This window comes from Miniopterus schreibersii (assembly GCF_964146895.1).
Source record: "Miniopterus schreibersii genome assembly, chromosome: 2".
Classification (NCBI taxonomy): domain Eukaryota; kingdom Metazoa; phylum Chordata; class Mammalia; order Chiroptera; family Miniopteridae; genus Miniopterus; species Miniopterus schreibersii.
The window spans coordinates 106,669,852-106,692,699 of record NC_138102.1 but is presented as its reverse complement, the minus strand read 5'-3'; the positions used below and the strand labels follow the sequence as shown (position 1 = coordinate 106,692,699).

Below are 22,848 nucleotides of genomic sequence, written 5' to 3'. Positions count from 1 at the left end.
GGCGCGCCGCCGGGTCCCGCCCCCTGGCAACCGCACCCCTCACTGTCGCCACCGCCTATTGGCCTACGGACCAGCCGCTTCTCCTTCATTGGCCCTTGCCGTGCCCGGCGTTGCGGGAGGGTTTCTAAGGGGCGGAGGAACTCGGAGTTAGAGGCGCCTGCGCCCGAGCTAGCGTGACGCGTCAGGGCTGGGCGCCTGGACCACTGTGCCCGCAGGAGCAGAGGATGAGCCTCCAGCGGCGGTGCTCGCTCGCAGCAGCTGGGAAGCGAGTCGGTCAGAGGAGCGGTCCAGCCCCCGCAAGCGGAGCGGTCTCTCCGCGCCCCCACGGTGTGTACGGAGACCACGCGGAGCGCTTCCCGAGGTCTGTAATATTAGAATTTACAGACCTCTGCCGGCTCCCTCACGGCCGACCCTTCCCTGACAGCGGAGACTTCCTGGCAACCGCACTAGTAGCCTCTTCCAGCAGTTATTCCCAATGAAGTGCATCTGCTCTCGCGCTCAAACTGCACAGAGCACCTTCAGCCTCCCCGGAGCATTCCTAGACCAGCTCTACAGACTCTTAAGAATCTTTACCACTCTCTCTACAGCCCGTGGACCATCTTCAAACGTCCAAATACCTTAAGGAAATCCTCTATCTAAATCTGTACTCCCGTTGCCAATAAATCTTGTCTCCAACCATCACTTCCTTTCTCACCACCAACTTACATTATAGTTCCTACAAAAACATCCTGGCAAAAGTTATGACACATTGAGTTTAGTTTATAGCATTCCAAGGTCAAAGTTGTTTCCACATTGGTTTTGCATTTCTAATTAGCCTAGAACTTGGCACAAGCTAGGAGAGCAGAGCATTGCACTGGCTGACTCAGCCTACACTCACTGTGACCCTGAAAATAGTTCATTATCTATGCTTCAAATTCCCATCTATAAAATAAACAGAATAATCCTTGTTTGTCTGGCTCAGCCTGGATCTGACACAGAGTAGGTTCTTAAAGCTGAGTGAATGGAGTTGAATGAGATGCTGTTTGTACTGGTGAAAGGATAATGTAGATATTTTGCTGACTGAGCACTTCTGTATTAATTACAATAAGTAGTAATATTTTCTGAAAAGTTCCCACATTTATTTTACATACTTTTTTTAAAATCCTCACCTGAGGATTTTTAAAAATTGATTTTAGAGACAAAGGGAGAGAAACATCAATTGGTTGCCTCCTGTACTTGCCTCAACTGGGGCTCAAACCTGAATCCTAGGTACCCACAACCTGTGCCCTCACTGGGAATCAAATCCGCAAACTTTTGCTGTATGGGATGATGTTCCAAGCAACTGAGCCACCTGGCCAGGGCTATTTACATACATTTTAAACAAGTTACTCCTTTTTAAAATATATTTTTTTATTGATTTTGAGAGAGAGAATCATCAACGTGAGAGGGAAACATTGATTATCTGTCTCCTGCAAGCCCCCTACCAGGGTTTGAGCCCAAAACCCAGGCATGTGCCCTGATTGGGAATTGGACCCGTGACCTTTCAGTGCACGGACTACGCCCAACCAACTGAGCCACACCGAGCAGGGCTATTTACATACATTTTAAACAATTACTCCAAGAAATCATTTTGTCACTTTAATATTTACAGGTTTCTTTGGTTGGAAATAAAAAAATCAAAACAGCAAACCTAAGTAACTTACCCATGTCCCCTTTATCTCCCCTATTCTATAGTAGCCACTAAAACAGAGCTTGCTGCCCTTTCTTCATCTTGCCCTTCAGCAGAATACCCAAGGTTGCACAAGTAGCAGCTCAACTATAGTCACAGAGTTTGCTTTGATTTTTTCCCCATCCATTGGGTCATAGAGGAAGCTGCCACTGAGCCCGACAGAGTTAGTACTCAAAAATGTGGAATGAATTAGTTTGAATGAGGTGATTAAAGGATTAATGAGTAGTGGTTAAAGCAAACAATTAAGAAAGACCTTTAGTGGAGGAGGCAGTGTTGCTGCATTATTGGCAGTCAGAAGCAGGGTTCTCTAAAAACTTTCTGCAACCATTTATTTACATATGTTTTAAATAGTTACAAGATATTTTAAAATTTTAAACAGTTAATACAAGAAAAATATAAAGTGAACTGTTTATGACACTAAAAACTGTTTATGATACTTTAAAAAGCAAATCTGGGAACTAAATTCCCTTATGACTCCAGGCTCTGGTAAAAATACCTTTTCCTATTGATGTTATTGGTCTTATTTCCATTTTATTCTATTGATGAACTCTTCTGTGAGCCAGAGAAGTAACTTTAGCAACTCTATGAACACCAGCAATCAATTTCTTGAGATTACCGATGTCTGAGAAATCCAGTCAGTTTTTCACAAGGAACTGGCTTTTGCTCAGCTTCCCTCTCTCCCTGAGGTAAGTAAACAGGTGCCGTCGTCTCCTCCACGTGACCTTTACGCCGTACTTCTCCTCAGGAGTGTCTTTAACCAAAACAGGCCCAGGCTCTGGGCTCTCAGGAGTACTAGTGTGAAGGGAGCAGCTTGGCAGGCTGTTTGCCCTCTGATCTAGGGGAACGAGCACCCGCTTCTCAGATGACTCTGGGGTCTGGATATCAGGTGCAATGAACATATAAGGTAAGTTCTGAAATACATATGCTGACAGTTCCCCACCGCTTGGGGGACTGAGCATTGGAACTAAGGTTCTTTGGGAAACGTCCTTTTCTGAATGATTGGGGCACTCTTGGATTAAGGGGCTTCCGAGCGTGGCTGAACTGGAAGACTGTGGACTCTGAAATGTTAGATGTGGAAACTTGGAGGTGGTAGATTTTCGACTTGAATGTCTTGCCTGGCCTCGGTGATGATGTTTCCCTTTCCTGTTGGCTGGGAACCAGCTTTCTGCTGTTGTATCAAACTGAGGTGATACCTAAAGATGAGAAGAAAAAAAAAGTGAGCTCCCCACCCAACAACTCAAGATGGAAATATGACAGGGGTGGGACATGGAAGAAAAAGGAGGGATGGAAGGCTGCACTTGTGTGGGGACAGGGGGCATATGGGAAATCTGCGCTTTCCACTCAATTTTGCTGTGAACCTAAAACTGCTCTAAAAATAAATTATATTTAAAAATTAGAAAATTATTTTTTTAAAAAAGGTGAGGACAGCCACATACCAAAGGGAGGAAACTATATCCAATGACCAGAGACTAGAATCCTAAATGGGACCCACTATTGTAAGGGACACAAAACAAAAATACCTGTCTAATAGGATATTAACAGAAAGGGATATGAGCTTTGGGCAATCTATTCAATCTCTCTGGCTTTCAGTTTCCTCACGTAAGAAAGGGGACAATGCCTCTTTTTCTTTATCACACTATACAGCTGCAACTTGTTTAACTATCTTTATACTTTGAAGGCAGAGAGCAGCAGTTTTATTCACCATTGATCCCAGCACCTAGCAGAATGCCTGCACAAAGGCCCCAGTAAAGAATGAATGGCTGGTGCTTGCTTTGGCAGCACATATACTAAAACTGGAATGATACAGAGAAGATAAGCACGGCCCCTGCACAAGGGTGACACGCAAATGTGTGAAGTGTTCCAAGAAAAAGAAAAAAAAAAGAATGAATGGCTGAATAGGGAGTGAGATCTCGGATGGAAACAAGTAGCACAGGATCTGGCATGTAATGAGTTCTCAGTAAATGTCCACTTCTCATCCACAGGATTTTAACATTTCAGTTTCTTCTATAACTATAGAGCAAATATTACAGTCCTTCTAAGCAATCCCGAACAATTTATATATATTAAGCACTCCCAAGAAGATTTTATGCTTTTATCTGATCCTTTTACTATGCTACTTCCCAGACATACAGTAACTTTATTCTCTTCCCAGGGCTTTTAAGCTGTCAAAATATGACACAGGCCACTTCTGTGGGGGTTTTTTGAGGTTCAATCTATTAAATAGTAAACAGATTACTTAGCTAAATACCTCTTCCATGAAGCTCAGGAAAAAATCTCACTTTTTACTAGTTCTGCCATTTATCTGGCTTTCTCACCCAACTACTGGGTAGTGAAACTTTTATACTAAACTCTTTCAGAGGGATGTGGGGGTAAGACTCCAATTCTAACCACCCCAAGTTGAACTTTTCTAAGTTCAGTTTGAAATTAGAAAAGAAGATATACCAGAAGAGATGGCTGACGAAAGACAGAAAGAGTATATTGCCTCCTGTCCTTGCCCCCATGAATCTTATTCTCTGGAGGCCCTGGTTTAAGGGACAACAGAATCAGTATTCTGAGAAGCCTAACAGAGTAGAAGTCCAAGTAAGAATCCCATGGCCTACCCAGGAAGTGATGGTGTCCTGGTCAATGGGCTTGCTGGGCACCTGTCTAGTGTGGGTGATGGGAAGCTGTGGTGATCCATAGCGGTGTTTGGGGCCCTCCAGTGGTTGATGGTGGAATAGCAGCTGGGCTTTCCTGGATGTTTGGCCGCGTTTTTTTCTGGGAGGCATCAATAGGTGAATGAAGAGCAGTTAGTAACCACATGGTGCTGGGTGTAGTCAGGTAAGGGGAGAGGCTCCAATTCCAACCCATGCCTGCAGAGAAGAAACAAAAGCTCTTCCTCAGACTCTGGCAGCCAGTTATACTATCAACTTACCATTCCTACCAAAAGCTGTGTGGAGTACTGCTTCCTAACCTACACCATCAAGTTAAAACAGTAGTTCACATTCAACATTTGTTTAATGCACATTTATTGAGCATGGGTTAAGTGCCATGCTGGGTGTTGGGATTTAAAAATGCAAAATCATTTATTGAGTGCCAAGCACTTGTAGGGACTCAGAGGTCAGACTGTCCCTGTTTCAAAGAGCTAAGAGTCCAACAGTGGGAGAGACAATTACAATAATGGGAACAATGCTTCCACTCATGCCAGGGGAGGCTTTCTAGAGAGGGTGACACCTGAAGGGTAAGGAAAAGCCAAAAAAGCAGGGAGGGCACTCCAGGCTGAGGAGCAGCACATATAAAGCACAAAGACATGAAGGAGCATGTAAATTCAGGGAATCACAGACCCCATGTAGCTGGACGCTGGGTATGAAAAGATGAATGGCAAGAACTGAGGCTGGACATGGTGTGAGGGTTAAGAAAAACCTGGTGTTCCTGGCCAGTGTGGCTTGTTGTCTGCGCATCATCCTATGCACTGAAAGGTCGCCAGTTAAGTTCCCAGTCAAGGCACGTGCCCAGGTTGCGGGTTCATGTCCCCAGGCGGGTGTGTATGAGAGGCAACCAATCGATGTTTCTCTCTGACATCCATGTTTCTCTCTCTCTCTCTTTCTCCCCCTTCCTTTCTCTGTAAAATTAATGAAAGGAAAAAGCAAAAGAAAGAAAAACCAAGTGTACCATATGAGTTTGGATTTTAGCCTAAGTGGTCACTGCAAGCAAGAAGATATTATCACACTTGGATTTTTTAAACTTTTCACCCCAGATAATTTTGAACAATCACAAAAGGAGACTAAATAATATAATGAGCCCCCATGTAACCATCACTCAGCTCCAACAAGCATCAACCCATGGCCAATCCTGAACCTCACACACCTAACCACATCCCCTGCCCCTGTATTATTTGAATATGATATTCCCAGTCATTATATCATTTCCATTAATATTATCAAATGTTCAGAAATGTTCAAATTTTCAATCATCTCATAAATGTCATAATTGTTTTTTGTTTGCTTTTTGTCTTTTAGACAGATCAGGCAACAATCTAAAAAGAGAAAACAAGTATCCTGAAAGTAGGAGGACCAGTTTTAAGAGGGTACTGTGTTACATAAATGAAAAATGATGACGCCTGAACCTGGGTTGTCAGTGGAGATGGGAATATGGAGACAGAGGCAGGGTCAACAGGACCCAGAAAGTAATCAAGAGTCTGAAAAAGTATCCACTGAATCTGGTAACCAGATCAGTTTTAATACGAGCTTCATCAATGTAATAGTGGAACAGAAGCTCAAATGAAATAGGTAGAGAGGTAAGTGGGAGGTGCAGCTGAGCATCCTAGACCTAGAACATCACACAACAGGGCAGATTTGTTCCACTATACATTCATGATTCGTTCTTTCAGTCAACAACAAAATAACATACTCTGACTTACGTCACTAGGCAGTGGAGATACAGGTAAAGAAAAGAGAGGGAGCAAGTCTCTACCCTCAAGAAACTAACATTTCTAGGGACAACACAGGTAATCAATACACCTATTTGTTCACTTATTCAACAGATATTTACTGAGTGCCTACTGTGTGCTAAATACTGTTCCAGGTGCTGGAAATACATACCAGAGAACAAAATTAAATCCCTGCACTATGGCACTTACAACCTAGTTGGAAGTGAAAAGAAGGGAGGAGAAACTCAAACAGGATAAGGGATTACGCTGAGTGCTATTTTAGAGCTGTCAGGGGAAGCCTATCTGAAAAAGTGATAATTGAGCAAAGACCTGAATGAAGAAAGAACAAGCAAACAACAGAAAGATATGAGCAGTGCTCATTCCCTCTCTGGGGAGCACGCCCCCTCCTTCTTCCCCACAGGAACGCATCTCCTAAACTCTAGGGGACCCCATGAGACTTGTGACCAGAGGAGCAATGGGAAGCAGCAGCTCATCCCAGGACTTATCCCCTGAACCTGTCTCCAAGGCCCCTTTTTCTCTGACTTCCCAGTGAGCCAAAGCAGCCCAGCCTAGGCTCTCCTGTTGCTTCTGTGCTAAGCCCTTCCTTATTAAAACTGTCCCCAGCTTTAATAAGTGTCCCCTCTGAATGTGTTTTTGCTGCGGCTAATAAATTCCTGCTTGCTTTACTGCAAGAAAAAAAGAAAAAGAAAAAGATGTGAACAAAGAATAGTCCAGGCTTCGAGAATAATAAGTGCATAGACCACAAGGTGGGACAGTGTCTGACTCTTTCAAGAAACAGTAAGGTCAGCCTGGCCAGTGTGGCTCAGTGGTTGAGCATTGACCTATGAACCAGGAGGTCACAGTTTGATTCCCAGCCCAGGCTGTGGGATTGATCCCCAGTAGGGGCCATGCAGGAGGCAGCCAATCACTGACTCTCTCATCACTGATGTTTCCATGTCTCTCTCCCTTTCCCTTCCTCTCTCTCTGAAATCAATAAAAACATTTTTTTTTTTTTTAAAGGGGGGTTTTATAAGCAAGGTTAAGGACTCTGGACTTAATTATTCCTAATGTGATAGGAAGCTACTGAAAGGTTCTGGACAGGGAAGTGACATAATCTAATTTATACTTTTTTTTTATTGATTGATTTAAAAGGGGGGGTGGGGGGGAGAAACATCAACTTGTTGTTCCACTTATTTATGCATTCATTGTTGATTCTTCTATGTTCCCTGACCGGGGACTGAACTCACAACCTTGGCATATGGGGAAGACACTCTAACCAACTGAACTACCTCGCCAAGGCTGATTTATACTTTTAAAAAATAACTTGAGACACTTTGTGAGAAAAGGTGGGTTGGGAGAGAGGGTGAGAAGGAAGCAGGAACCCAGTTAGAAGGCTATACTGCAGGAGTCCAGTGGAGAGATGACACTGGTAGCAATGGTTACAATGAGAAGTGTTGAAATTAACCAGCCTCAAACGGACACTCCGTTGTGCAGCAATCCTACTATGTTTATATATCAACTCATTTTCCGCAAAAATTAAAATTTTTCCACTTCCTTAAAACTTTAGAACTCTCCTCTCTCAAAAAGTGACCTATTTCCTACTTGATAAAGAATACAGGAGACATCAAAGGAAATACATTTTCCAGAAATCATGCAAACCTACATATATCTGCATCCATCCTCCTTCTTTCTTCTGTAAATAGAGGTCAAGTCCCTTTTGCTTTCTAAGGTCTTTCCCTTTGGTTGTGCTTTGGAGCCTTCCTCACTCTCTACACCTTTTTTAGGCAATCATCTGCTCATTTCAATAACCACCTAAATGTGGTTATAAAGACTTAAGTATTTATATATTCAGCTTAGAATTCTCCACCATCAGGACCCATATATCCTGCTGCCTATTTAAGAGCAACTACATGTCTCTAATGCATTTCAAACTTAACATGTTTGAAACCGAATTCATGATCATTCCCCCCCCCCCCCCCCCCCCCCCCCCCGCCACAAAAGTGATTATCTTGCTCAGGGAATGGTATCATCATTAATCCAATTACGCAGCCAGAAACCTTGGTATTTCCTCTTCTCCTCTGACGCAATACCTTTTAAATATATCCCTTTCTCCCCTCTGTGTGTCTCTCCCCCTCTCTCCCCACCATCTTTCAAGTTCCAACAATCATGGCACGGATCATTGCAATAGCCTAACTGGTCTACCCTAATCCACTCTGGCACTCCCTGCAGAGACCTTTCAAAAATGCACATCTGGCCCGGCCAGCATAGCCCAGCGGTTGAGCATGACCTGTGATCCAGGACATCTAGGGTTCAATTCCCTGTCAGGGCACATGCCCAGGTTTCCGGCTGGATCCCCAGTAAGGGGAATGCAGGAGGCAGCCCATCAATGACTCTCTCTTATCACTGATGTTTCTAACTCTCTCTCCCTCTCTCAGAAATCAATAAAGATATATATATTTTAAATGCACATCTGATTTTGACTCACTTCTGCCTAAAATTTTTGAGTTTTGGATAAGGACCAACTCCTCAGTTAGGACTATGGTCCCACTTCCTCTGGTTCTAGCTTCAGCTCACACCACGCTATTCAGCCTTTCACACCTTACTCCCTTTGCTTTGACTGAGGGTTTCCCTCCCTTCTTTGCATAAAGACATCAGATCTCACCAAGCTTCAGTTCACCAGAAAAGCCTTTCCTGACCTACCAAAGGCAAGATCTCCTTATTATAGATACTCAAAGTTATCACTGACCTCTACTTTATCACTTCACAGCTGTAACTTCCCATGAACTTATCTGATTCTTCAAAAACATCTGTGCTCCCTTTCCTCCCACTAGACCCTGAACTCACACCTCCTCCGCCACTGTAACCTAGCAGGGCCTGGCACATAGTAGGTGCTCAAGAAAATTTGTTGGATAAGTTAACAGTACTTTATTATATATAAAAGATTGGCTTTGAGGGGTCGTGGTGGACGAGACAGATCAGTATTTGAAGATCTGGCGCTGAGGTAGGACCTATGGTGTGTAATTTTTTTTAAAGACGTTGAAAACCAATAAGATTATATGCTGCCCTCCGAGACTCTCAATACGGTCGGGGGAACCAGTCGATCGTTGGTTGCTGGTACCTGGTTTACACGCTTCCCCAGTAAGGAAATCAACCAGGGTAGACTTCTTAAAGATAGGAAGAGCCCCAGGGAGGCGGGGAGGAGGGCCCCTGGGGCGATTAGGGAAGCGAGGGGCTGAGCCGGGGAGAGCGGGCCTAGGCAGCCGCCCCGGGCGCCGCCCCCGCCCCGGGTCCCCGCCGGCCAGGCACCGCCGGAGCCCGCCGGCGCCCCCCGGCCGACCACGGCCGCTCCCTCCCACGAGCCGGCCCAGCCGCCTTACCCGCCGGGAGGCGTCCGAGCCGCTGCCGTCCCAGCCGCCGCCGCCGCGTTCCAGCCCCGAACGCGGAGACAAGGGCCGGCGCCGATTGGCGACGCTCCGTCACGTGACCGCAACGCTCCGCCGGCGCCAATTTTAAACAGCGGAACAAACTGAAAGCTCCGGTGCCCGACCCCACCCCCGGCCCCCGGCCCGGGACCCCCTCCCCTCCCGGGATCCCCCGGGATTCCCCACCCCTCTCGCAGCGCCGGGGATCCGGCAGGCCTGGCGCGAGTCCCCGGCCAGCACCCTGGCTCGGCGTCAGGTTGGAGGAGTCCGGAGCCCGCCCGAGGAGCCACCGCCCGGCAGCGACGGCGACTGCAGGGAGGTGAGCGGAAGCCGAGGAATGGAGGCCGAGGCCCGGTCTTGGCGCCGGCAGGGAGCAAGGTTTCGGGTGCCGCGGTCAGGGGGCGCGGGACAAGCGTGGAGGTTTGGGGCCACTCAGGAAGGAGGTCTGAGCGAGGGTGCAAATTTTTTTCTGCATCCAACCCCCTGGCCTGACCTCATTTCTTTCTCAAAGCACCCCTCGGCCTTCCCTGGAAGTTTGACCTCTGCACCCTGCCCGCAGCCTTGGGAGGGCTGGGAGGGCCTACTTTCCTAGGCAGAGTGTGGCTGGGATGAAGATTGAGCCGACTTTGCATTAAGTCAAAGATAAACCTACCCACACACTCCTGTGCCCAGGTGCTCTCACCATTACACCACACTCCCTCCGCTCTAGCCTCTTAAGGGACCCTTCTCCTGGTTCTTGAGAACCCTGCAAGATTTCTCCTGGTCAGGATGGGGGTGGGTCAGAAGAGCCACTCTGGAAGGCTCCTGGGCTAAATAAAGTATTGGCAATGATAAGAAGAGGCTGGTCAGAGAGCAGAAGGGAAAATTAAGCCTTAGAAGGTATCTTTGAGGAGTGGGGGGTGATAATAGTATCTACTGATTGATGGGGGAGGGAGGGAGGGAGGTTTGATGAGATAGGAGGTAGAAGTAAACTGAGATTTGAAGGTAGAGGAAACCTAGATATAAAGGAAAGAGAGGAGGCAGAGTGGAGAGGGCAGATGACAAATGTCAGGGGTGTGACAATCATTTTTTGGGCAATATCAGATGTCCTAAAAAAGAGGTAGCCCATTCTTTTGTCAAAGTGCCTCAAAATAAGATTACATAATTTTGCATAATGGTAGAGTGTTCTATATATCTATTAAAATCAACAAAACACAAATTTTTAAAAAGATAAATTATATTTTTAACATTACAAAACTACCTTAGCATATTGATGACAGCACATTTTATTTACTTATTTATAAATATTTTTATTGAATTTTCTTTTTTTTTTTAGAGGAAGGGAGAGGGACAGAGAGAGCAAAATTGCCCTGACCAGAATCAAACCAGCAACCTTTCCATGCACGGGACAGTGCCCAACCAACAGAGCCATACTGGCCAGGGCATGACAGCCCATTTTAATAGTTCTGGGAAAGAAATTAATACAGTAACATGCTTTGCCCTAGCCAGTTTTGCTCAGTGGTTAGAGCGTTGGCCCGAGGACTGAAGGGTACCGGCTTCAGTTCTGGCCATGGGCACGTACCTGGGTTGCAGGCTCGATCCCCGGCCCCTGTCAGGGTCGGGGCGCCTGTGGAAGGCAACCAATTGATGTGTCTCCCTCACATTGATGTTTCTCCCTCTCTCTCCACTCTCTCTGAAAAGCAATGGAAAAAATGTCCTGAGGTGAGGATAAAAAAGTACAGTAACATGCTTAGAAAATTAAAATGTGGATAAGCACCTGCAAGTACTAGAACGTCACCAGATAAATATTTTGCAAATTGTGAAAGAAAAATGTACATTTTTAAAAAAAGCATTAATTTTTTTTAAATCCTCACCCAAGGATATGTTTCTATTGATTTTTAGAGAGAGGATGGGGGAGGGAGAAATATCGATTGGTTGCTTTCCTGTACAGACCCCAACCGGGAATCAAACGCAAAACCTGGGTATGTGCCCTAATGGGGAATCAAGCCTATGACCCTTCCTGTGCACAGGACAACATTCCAACCAACTGAGCCACATTGGCCAGGACAAAATGTACTTTTTTTAAAAAAATCAGTGCAAGTATACTAGTGTGTGAAATGAATGGCACCCCTTCCTGTTATGCAGTGCATAATCTGCTCAACTTTACCCTGGGCCTTGAAGTGAGCAGCTTCCCTATTATCTGTGGTCTAGTGAACTGGGGATGGTTTCTTCAATGGTGTGGAAATAGTGCAATGGTACAGTTGCTTTCCTCCCTTGAGTCTACTGGCACTGATCCTTTTATTTATAAACTAAGATAATATAAAAATTTATTATTTATTTATTTTTTAATATAAAAATTTAAAGGCTCTATCCTAGAATGGATTATAGATCAGAGTTACCAAATGTCCTCCTATCCCAGTATTCCTGTCCCTACCGTCATTGCAGGGGATCTGAATTCTAGTAGATAATAATAGACACATCTACATTTTTGTAAGTTCCTCGCTTGTTTCTATAGCCAAACATTCTCAAGCTTCCAGAAAACCTTTGGCTGTGTTGACCTATGTTCAACCCAATCCAACTTTTCCCATTTGAATTGCTTCTATTTGCTTCAGTTTTAGCTTTCTTTCGTCAGTGGAACTCATCTCCTTATTTTCTGAGGTCTTTACAAAGGCCCAGGGAGCATTCACTTGGGCCTGTGGGCTCACGCTCCTGGTCATAGGAGGAGGAACACCTCTAACAAAACCTCCACCTCCTCCTCACAGATCTTTGACATTCTGCTTCTCCTTGCATTTTCCAGGGTCCATGCTTGTGATTCTCAATGGAGAGTGAAAACACAGATTCATAATGAAAACCAGCCCCCATCGGCCACTGATTCTCAAAAGACGGAGGTTGCCTCTTCCTATTCAAAATGCCCCAGGTGAAGCATCAGAGGAGGAGCCTAAGAGGCCCCCTGTCCAGCAAGAGCCTGGTCAAGCACAGGCCTCCAAGGAGGTGGCAGAGTCCACCTCTTGCAAGTTTCCAGCTGGGATCAAGATTATTAACCACCCCACCATGCCCAACACCCAAGTGGTGGCCATCCCCAACAATGCCAATATCCAGAGCATCATCACAGCATTGACCGCCAAAGGAAAAGAGAGTGGCAGCAATGGGCCCAACAAATTTATCCTCATTAGCTGTGGGGGAGCCCCCACTCACCCTCCAGAACCTCAACCTCAAGCCCAAACCAGCAGTGATTCCAAGATGACAGAAGGGATCACTGAGACCCTGGAACCAAAATCTACAGCTACCGATGTGAATCTTCTTAGACCACCTGGAGCTCTTCTTGGGCAGAGATGGGAGAACTGTGGTATGTGGTCTGCAAGGCAAAGGGGTGAGAAGCTCAGCCTTTCCCCTTTGGTGGCAAAGACTGCAGTCAGTCATGTTGATGCCTACAATAGACAGCATGTAACCTGAACCAGGGGAAAGTCATTCTGACATCTTAACTCGGGTCCTTTGGGCACTGTCCAAAGGGTTGTAATTATCATTTAGCACTTATTTTTTTTATTTTTATTTTTTTAATATCTTTATTGATTTCAGAGGGAGGAAGGGAGAGGAAGAGAGAGATAGAAACATCAATGATGAGAGAGTTATTGATCGGCTGCCTCCTGCACACCTCCTGCTGGGGAACAAGCCTGCAACCTGGGCATGTGCCCTGACCAGGAATCGAACTGCAATCTGCTGGCTCCTAGGTCAATGCTCAACCGCTGAGCCATGCCTGGCCGGGCACATATAGCACTTCTAATTGCCTTCTTTTTATTGGAAAATGATTTCTTTATTGTTTCTGTTTATCCTTCCCATTGACTATATAAAGAAGTAGGAATCTTTCTCCATCTTAATAAAGGAGAAAACTAAAGCATGAGGAGGAAACATGGTTCTCTCTGTGCAGATACTCAATAACTTTTATAAGGTTGCCTTGACTGATCTCTAAGACTCAGTGTCACCCAGATTGAAATGAACTGTGCTCCTGAATTTCTCCTGAAATCCATAATGGGGCGGAGTACCTGAGGGCCACAATAGGTTCAGCATGTATTCCCTTGTCCCTAAGGGTAGATAGAGCTCTTGAAGAGATGATCCTTAACCACCAATTTTGATGGGCCTGCCGGGCATCAGATCAGGCAGCTAAGTGATATGTTATATTATTTCCCCTCTAGCTGGCGGTGAGGCAGCAGGCTGCGCTCTTAACAACAGCTTGACCAATATCCAGTGGCTTGGAAAGATGAGTTCTGATGGACTGGGCTCCTGCAGCATCAAGCAAGAGATGGAGGGAAAGGAGAATCAGCACCTGGAGCAGAGTCAGGTTAAGGTGAACTGTCACTTGCTAGGGAAATCAGAAACCAGGGAACTTCTAAGACGGGAAATGGATCAAGTGGCCTGTGCAGCAGAATTTCCAAGTTCTGGTATTAGCACTCACTTAGTGCAATTCTGTTTAACTTTTGAGCTACCTTTCTGCTTGGGACCTTTCTCCCCCAGTCTGCAAAATTTCCTCGAGGGCAGATTCCTCTGGTTTACTGTATTCCATCAGCACTGAGTTTAGTACTCAGTTTAGTACTCGGTTTAGTATTCAGGAAATAATGGAAAAGTCTTAGTTTGGAAAGCCACTTAAACTTTAAAGGAGCAACCCAACAGTATGAAAGAAATACAGCATTTTTAACCAGATAGTTTTCTTAGGAGATATATTAATAGAAAATAAAGTGAGTTTGATGTGAATTTTAAATATTTCCCCAGCAATCAAAATTGATTTGACCCAATTGTGTGGCCTGGGGTTGTTTTTCACAGTTGCCGCACACCTGGATTCTATTGTATATACCTTTTAATCATTCATTCCACGACCTTTAGAAGTGCAAATTTACATGGATGTGTACATAAGTAAAAATTGAGCCTTTCACTTAAAACTTAAGTACAAGTTATTTATATAAATATATTAAATAAATGTATAAACTTACAAATACAATAAAACATTGTTCTATTTTTTTTTAAGTTTAATATTTTGAAATGTGAATGATCAGATTTTTGCCTAAGACTTAATCACTTTGCAGACATTTTCCTGTCCTGTACTTGGAAATATTTCACGCAAACATTGAAACGAGATGGATTTATTCACATTACATCAGGAAAAAGAATTGTACTAATACATAAGTCTCTTGGCCCCCAGGTCTGAAAAATGGGTGTTTATTTTAATTGATTTTGAGAGAGAAACATCGATTTGTTGTTCCACTTATTTGTACATTCATTGATTGCTTCTCCTGACTGGAGATTGAACCCATAACCTTGGTGTATTTGGACAACACTAACCAACTGAGCTGCCAGGCCAGGGCTCAAAATGGGTGTGGTTTTTGTGTAAAATTAATATTTTAAGAATCATAATATACCCAAACTTTCCAGTAGAGTTTCAACTACCAAAAACTGGACACTTATTGTTGGGCAATATCTTTAACAAAATGAACAGACAGAGAAGTTGTTCTATGTTGTTGGACTGGACTGGACTGGATCATCTTCAAGATCCTTCCTACTTCTAAATTTTTATTGTATGGAATAGTGGTCTTGGATGAGTTTGTTTCTAGTGTGATTTTTGTGGAATAAGAGGTTTCTCTAGGGAATATTCTTCAAGAGGGGGCTGGAGACGGTCTTGTGAACTCTTCTATGTCATTCCCTTCTCTCTCCCCCTCTGGTTTCTTACATCCTTCAGGTTGAGGATCCCCCAGGAGCATCAACGTCCTGGCAGGACTCTGTGTCTGAGCGGCCCCCGTACTCTTACATGGCCATGATACAATTCGCCATCAATAGCACCGAGAGGAAGCGCATGACCTTGAAAGACATCTACACGTGGATCGAAGACCACTTTCCATATTTTAAGCACATGGCCAAGCCAGGCTGGAAGGTACTGTGTTCCATAACAACCCAAGTTGAGGTCACTCTGGTCCAACAATTTGTCTACACAGATGTGCAGCACTCTGAGGGAGTATTAATGCAAAAGATGCTAGAACTCTAAACAATTGTATCTTTTGGATTATGAATTGATCCTGCTGAATCCAGGCAAAATTATCAATAAGAACTCTGCAGCCACTTCACCTATCACTAATTAAGGTTTATCATGACTCTTCAATGTAGCACTAAGCCCACTTTTGTGCTACATCGAACAGCAGCTGGAGTGACTAAGTAGTTTTCTGAAAAGATCTTTTAAAAACAATAGTGTCTGTGAGCCTCATGATTCACCTCCTCTAATGTCACATAATATTTCTAGAAGGCAGAGATTTTCTCTTCATTTTATTCACAGGAACAGAGATGCCTGGGAGTCACTAGCTCACACTACAATGTCAGAGCCACAACTCAGGTCCTTTGACATACTAATTCTAAGCCAAAGGCTTTTTGTTTTGTTCTCCCCACAGTAGAACTTTTAACTTCACACTCTTACCTCAACTAAATTTCCTAGTTTCTTATTTCTTTACTCGCCTATCTTGCTATTGATTGTTGCTTCACAGTCTCACTCCTCTTTTCTAGCCCTTGACAGCTATCCAGGTCTTTTCTTTAACACCATCCTAAGAAATGGCACTGGCCTTTATCCCCATAGGATAGACGGGTTTGTGGCTGAGGTGGATGGCTCTGCAGTGTGGAGATCAGGGAGTTGGACACTCGACAAAGCCTGTGCTGGGTACAGTGGGCGAGGCCTGAGGCTGATATCCCCTCAGGAAACATCGAAGATGATGTTTCTGAAGCTAAAGTAGCTGATAACTGGTTGTCTCTTTCAGAATTCTATTCGCCATAACCTTTCTCTCCATGACATGTTTGTTCGGGAGACGAGTGCCAATGGCAAGGTCTCCTTTTGGACCATTCATCCCAGTGCCAATCGCTACTTGACCTTGGACCAGGTGTTTAAGGTGAGTGTCCTGGTTTCTTCTAAATGGGGCCAGAGTTGGGGGTTGTAATATCCATCTCAAAAGGAAACAAGTGGTCCTTGTGATGATCTTATCTGATCTGGGGAGAGTTAGAAGCCAGCCAGCCCACAGGTGATTTGCATAAAACTCACTGAATTAAGTACAGTTGACAAATACCAAATGATACACTTTAGTACTAGACCACACCATAGAGAGGACTGCTTGGATCCAAATAAGAGGACTTTCCAGGGCAGTGTTTCCCTAACTGCCCTGTGGATAAGAACTGCCTGGGATGCTTGTTAAAACACAGCTTCCCAAGCCCCTTTCTTGGGGCTTCTGATTCAATGGGTCTGGGATGGGTCCAGAAATATGTACTTTTAACAAGCATCTCAGGTGGTTCTTCCAGAGAAAGTCTAAGAAACCTTGTTTTTTAAAAGCCCTTCTTTAGGCTAGAGATCAGAAACTGAGCCAGCAGAACAACTCTTCAGAAGTGATTGTTTTGGGATTTCAGAGTACCCATAACCATTCTGCTGGGAGGGATAATTGTCGAGGGTGGCCCTCAGCATTAGGCAGGAATAGGTGCTTTTCCCATGAGGTCAGGTTGATTGACCATGCTGGTGGTAACTTCATCTCATTTCTTTCCCACAATGCCTGACCACCACCAGCCACTGGACCCAGGGTCTCCACAATCGCCCGAGCACTTGGAATCAGTAAGATTCTTTCCCTCTGGCTCGGGGCTTGGCCTTGTTTTCCTTTCACTGCTCAGCATGGCTTTAGTGGACAGGGACAAGACTTATCAGGGGAAGGAAGCCTGTGGTTGTATGACTGCTAGCCCTAAATGCAGAGTACCCCGAGCTTCTGGAGTGAGGAAAGTTGTGACTGCCACCTCATCTCCCCAGAAGAGGGCTCATGCCCACTTCTCCTTCCCCTCACATGGGCATCATGAAGGTGCACTGAGCAGAGGGGATGTGGCAGGAGGACATGCCACGGGCTTGGTGCGAGACAGCAACCACGGTGCATGGCATAGATCTGTCAGGCAGCAGTGTTTTCTCTCACTTTCGTCCCGGCTTTTCTTTGCCACTCATAGAACTACATGTCTTAGCATGTGGGGGTGGTGAGGACACATTGATGCGGTGCTGGGACCTGTCACCGTACATCTGTGTGCTGTCCACCTTCCCCACTAACCAGAATTGGTGGCAGTGCTCACCTGCATCCTCCCAGAGCAGCTTTGGTTTCTGGGCTGTTGGTTAGCTCAGTGCATGGAACCAGAACAGCTGGTGGGTTCTCCCGCCTTCTCCCCCAGCCTTATTAACCCAGGTTTCTTTCTCTCTTCCTATCTGCCACACACAGCAGCAGAAACGACCCAATCCTGAGCTCCGCCGAAATGTGACCATCAAAACTCAACTCCCACTGGGCGCACGTTAGTATGGGAGTGGGGCCTCAGACCTGATTCTTATTCTGGGGGCATATCTTTAGGGGATCAGACTCTTGGATTCTGTGCCTAGCTCAGATTTGAGCCCAGAGGAGAGCACAGCTTCTGGGATTGAGAAGGGGTATGTCCCTGGACCCGTACCCCTCATCTCTCCTATTTCCTCCTAGGGCGGAAGATGAAGCCATTGCTACCTCGGGTGAGCTCATACCTGGTACCCATTCAGTTCCCAGTGAACCAGCCACTGGTGTTACAGCCCTCGGTAAAGGTGCCATTGCCCCTGGCAGCTTCACTCATGAGCTCAGAGCTTGCCCGCCACAGCAAGCGAGTCCGTATTGCCCCCAAGGTGAGTGGCTTCTGTTTTCCTCTAAGGATTAAGTGCATTGGACTTACATCTTGCCATTGCACTCTACTAAGTGTTCCTTGAATAGCTTATAAATAGAGTTGGGTAGACAGGCATAAAAACAAAGGAAAATTTAATAACATTATAAAAGTTAAAAAGGAATTTGGATTACAATGTAAGTGTTTTCAGAAGGCCCATAAATACCAGATGAGTGTATAAGAATTCAGACAAGGCCATTATGATAGATGGGCTGGGATGGTTAAGGAAGAGTTTTCAAAAGCAGTAGGTCTTAGAAAGAAGTGAATTTGGGTAAACATGTGAGCAGAGAGAGTATGGAGGCAGGAAATGCCAGTTTGTACCTAGTAATAGTGGAATGAACTGGTCAGTCTAGCTCAGGGTTTCTCAGCCTCCATAATATTAACATTTAGGGCTGGATAATTCTTTGCTGGGGGATGAAGGGGTGCTGTCCTCTGCACTGAAGGATGTTTAGCAGCATCTCTTGTCTCTTCCCGCTAGATGCCAGGAGCATTGCCCCCTCCCAACCTGGGTGAAAATTAAAATGTCCCCAGATGTTGCCAAATGCCCCCTATGGGGGCAGGGAGGTCGCCCCTAGTTGATAAGCATCATTGGTCTAGTTTGAGAGGAGGATAAGTTAAGACTATATTTTGATGGGCAACCAAGTCTGGACCTAACCCTCTAGAGAAGTTTTTGTGAGCAGGAGCTGATCTGTAACAAAGTAGGGAAAAGGCTCCACCCCCTTCACTGAGATGGAAACAGAATGGGCTCTGGAGTTTAGAGACTTGGCTTTGCCTTTTTTTTTTAATTATTTTTTAAATATACATAAAATTATACATACCACCATATATAATTTTACATATATGCATTAATATGATTGTAGCATGTATATTGTTTTTGTTTTAATGAAGTCTTTTCCTCCTTTTTCTTTTTGTTTCCCCTCCCCCACCTTTACCCACATCACCCCTGCTCCTCAAATAACCCATGTTAACAATTTACTATGTTTTCTTTCATGTTTTATCCATGCTTAGTATAATAGACATACACATACAGCCATAGCCATTTTTTTATTGTTGACAGTATTACAGATGTCCCCCATTTTCCCCTCCTTTGCCCCCCTCCAACCAGCCCCCATATCCATTTTATATATACACACACAACACACAGAACATTGAAAATGGGATTATATTACAAATACTTTTCCGCCTCAAGGAAATTCTAAGTCACTTGGCATAGCTCTAATTCATTGTCTTTTAATGGTCACATAATATTCCATGATGTGGTTGTGCCATAATTTTTCCAACCATCCCACTTTTATGGGCACATTTTGTTTCTAGTATTTTTTCCCTATGAACAACATTGCAATAAATATCTTTGCAAGTATTTTCTTACTAGTGCTTTTATTTCTACGGGATAGAGTCCCAGACATGAGATTACTGAGAAAAGAGGTATTTTAAATTTTACTAAATATTGCTAGATTGCTTTCCAAAATATCTGTGATAATTCACATTTCCACCAGCAATATATGATAAGACCTGTGTCTTGCTAGCAATTGGTATTAACCTTTTTAATGTTTGCCCATCTAATGTGCATATAATGTGCATTATTTCATCTTCCTTTGCTTATCAGTAAGTGTGAGCACCTTCTTGTTATGTTTGTTCCCATGAGATTGTTCACTGTGAGATGCTTATTTATGGATGTTGCCTATTTTTTATAGGGTTTTGTTAATTGTGCCAATTCATTTTATTGAAATGTTAACCTTCTGTCTTTTAGGCAGATTTTTTTTTTTTAATTTCAGTTATTTGTTTCTTAACTTGGTTTATGGTTTCTCTTGCCACAGTAAGATTTTAAATTTTTATATAGTCAAATATGTCTCTCTTCTCTCTTACAGCTTCTGGGTTTCCAGTCTTGATTAAGAAGGTCACCCCCACCCTCAGATTGTACATATAGTCTCCTAGATTCTCTTTCAGGATTTGTATGGTTTAATTTTTCTTTTGTCTTTTATATGATATAAAATAGGCATTCAATTTTATTTTTTCTCAGCTGGCTACTAATTATGCCAGCACCATATTAAATTGAACTGTCACCTTCATCATATATTCTCATATTTAATAGTTTTTAAGACTTTAAAAAGGCAAAGAGAGGATTGGTAGCAGCACGTCACTTATTTTAGTCATCATCTTGTGTCCTGCCTGGTGACTGGGTTGACTCTCAAGCTTCAAGAGCTCCCTTTCACCTTGTGCCTGCTTCCCTTTCAGGTGCCGCTAGCTGATGAGGGGGTAGCCGCCCTGCCCACTGTAGGGCCAGTGAAAGAGGAGAAATTCCTGCTTGGAGAAGGGCTGTCTCCTCTGCTTCCAGTTCAGTCAATCAAGGAGGAAGAAATACAGCCCGGGGAGGAAATGCCACACTTAGGGAGGCCTGTCAAGGTGGAGAGCCCACCCCTGATAGAGTGGTCCTCACCGTGCCCATCTGTCAAAGAGGAGCTGTCTCAGTCCTGGGAGGACTCCTCCCACTCTCCCACTCCAAGGCCCAAGAAGTCCTACAGTGCGCTCAGGTCCCCAGCCCGGTGTGTCTCTGAAATGCTCGTGATTAAACGAAGGGAGAGGAGGGAGATGAGCCGGTCTCGAAGGAAACAGCACCTATTGCCTCCCTGTGTGGATGAGCCCGAGCTGCTCTTCTCAGAGACCCCCGGGACTTCAAGGCGAGCCACAGAGCTCGCTCTCCCTTTGGAGCCCTCTGTGCCTGCCTCCCAGTTTGAGTACTCCCAGGAGGAGGGAGGACCTTTTAAGACACCTATTAAGGAGACGCTGCCCATCTCCTCCACCCCGAGCAAATCTGTCCTTCCCTTGAGCCCTGAATCCTGGAGGCTTACACCCCCAGCCAAAGTTGGGGGGCTAGATTTCAGCCCAGTACGAACCCCACAGGGTACTTTTGGCCCCCTACCTGACTCCCTGGGACTGACAGGTCTTAGTACCACCCCACTGAAAAGTATCCCCCTCTTTGACTCACCCCAAGAACTCCTCAATTCTGAGCCCTATGACCTCAGCTCTGACCCCTTCAGTGGCTGTTACCCCTCAGATATGGAAGTCCCCAAACCAGACTACCAAGAGCCACAGGTTGCCAGCCTTTCAGCCAACCGTTCCCTGACAGAAGGCCTGGTTCTGGACACGATGAATGACAGCCTGAGCAAGATTCTGCTGGACATCAGCTTCCCAGGCTTGGAAGAGGACCTGCTGGGCCCTGACAACATCAACTGGGCTCAGTTCATTCCTGAGCTGCGGTAGAGACCTGAACTTGCCCTTGCTGCTCAAGCTGTTCACTCTTCTTTGCAGTCATGTGGCTGGGCCATCCAAGGCACCTGAGTACAGACAGCAAGCAGTGACTGTCCACCCTTCTAGCTCCACCTTGCCTGGTTATGCCAGGGCAGACATCAGGCTACAGCCACCACTGGACCCTCTGCAAGCATCGAGGCTCTGGTGACTGGACTCTGTGCCACCCTTTGCTCCCCTAAAGAATCTGATGCCTCACTCTCCCTGCCAGAGCTGAAGGGTGGGCATAGCAGAAACAAGGATGAAAAGAGATTAGGAACTCCTAAAACTGTTGGCTTTCTGTGCCCAGCAGTTTCACCTTCCCTGTTCTTTGCAGGGTATCCTTGTAAATAGTGTACATGCTCCAAATTATCTTCTAATTTTAAATGTAAGTTTATTTCCTTAGATCATTTTTCTACAGACTATCAGAAGGTGGGTAGGATGACAGGGGTTTCAGATGCTTCTGTTCCTTGCTTTTCCTACAGAAGTGGGCACCTGTAATGCATGGTTTCCCCCATGCCCAAGGTGCCTGCCTCAAGGGTTCTTTATACTAGGCACCCACACAAGCAGATCTCCTTGCCAGTGCCCTTCTTATTGCACCTCCCTCCCACTTCCCCATGTTTCCAAGAAGAAATCCTGGTAAAAACATCTCTTATAATGTGTGAGGAGTTGAATTGGGGGTGGGGGGTGGATGCATCTGAAGCAAAGAGTGTGGGTGCCCAGATATGTGCCCATGTGATATTTCTCTGATAATGCCCCTAATCATGCCAGAGAGACTAACACTGGTGAGAACTTGGGCTGAGGCTTGAGAAGCCTAGAGGACCCCGACCTACCTGGCTTCCTTAGCTTGCACTGCAGCTTTGCAAAGAGCCACCCTAGGCCCCAGCTGGCCACATGCATGTAAGCCAGCTCAAGAACACTACTGTAACTACTCAATAAAATCCAGGGTGTAAGTGTTGGTCTCTGTGGTGTGTTGGCGTCCCGTCGCTAAGGCATAAGGAGGGATTGGGAAGGGAAATGGGTGATGAAGAGGGGCAAGCAAGGTCTGAAGCCAACATGAAGCACTTGAGAGTGCAAAGTGCTTTAGAATGGACCACCTCCCACACCCTGCACAGGCACACAGCCTTTCTAACAGAACTTGACAGCTTTCCCAATACTGGTCCTGCACATCCCGTCCCTACTAAGGGGAAGGAGTACATGGCAGAACTCCCAGAACATTAGGAAAGGGTGAGCCCAGTTATAGGTACCTCATGACCACCTTTACCCCCACCCCAAGGCCTGAAAGCCAGCCTTGTCCTGCCTTTCTCCTCAGCCCTTCCTAGGCC

The 22,848-nt window shown here is 45.3% G+C and overlaps 2 protein-coding genes across 3 annotated transcripts; one reads left to right on the top strand and one right to left on the bottom strand.

The window, feature by feature from the left end:
* Window positions 1–1,294: 1,294 nt before the first annotated feature.
* On the bottom strand, window positions 1,295–9,566 carry RHNO1 (RAD9-HUS1-RAD1 interacting nuclear orphan 1). 2 transcript variants are annotated; one of them, XM_081127872.1, is made up of 3 exons: window positions 9,494–9,566; window positions 4,351–4,560; window positions 1,295–2,901 (listed from the first exon to the last, which is right to left on the bottom strand). In XM_081127872.1, the coding sequence occupies exons 2-3, from the start codon at window positions 4,474–4,476 to the stop codon at window positions 2,344–2,346; spliced, it is 684 nt and encodes a 227-aa protein (XP_080983998.1). In that variant the 5' UTR covers window positions 4,477–4,560; window positions 9,494–9,566; the 3' UTR covers window positions 1,295–2,343. The 2 variants fall into 2 exon arrangements, with proteins under 2 accessions (XP_080983998.1, XP_080983997.1); XM_081127871.1 differs by having other exon boundaries at window positions 1,303–2,901; window positions 4,309–4,560.
* A 132-nt stretch (window positions 9,567–9,698) lies between these two features.
* Window positions 9,699–22,473, top strand: FOXM1 (forkhead box M1). The gene is given in 10 exon segments (XM_081125992.1): window positions 9,699–9,857; window positions 12,315–12,863; window positions 13,708–13,859; window positions 15,243–15,434; window positions 16,303–16,431; window positions 17,094–17,138; window positions 17,779–17,848; window positions 18,028–18,203; window positions 20,474–21,490; window positions 21,492–22,473. Coding segments are annotated over 9 exon segments (2,487 nt in total). The 5' UTR covers window positions 9,699–9,857; window positions 12,315–12,361; the 3' UTR covers window positions 21,696–22,473.
* The last annotated feature ends 375 nt before the right edge of the window (window positions 22,474–22,848 follow it).

Coding starts and splice junctions, on each gene's coding strand:
- RHNO1 (XM_081127871.1), bottom strand. CDS start 4,476: ATGCCTCCCAGAAAAAAACGCGGCCAAACATCCAGGAAAGCCCAGCTG. Junction 2,902..4,308: donor AGGACACCATCACTTCCTGG/GTAGGCCATGGG, acceptor TCTCATCTTTAG/GTATCACCTCAGTTTGATAC.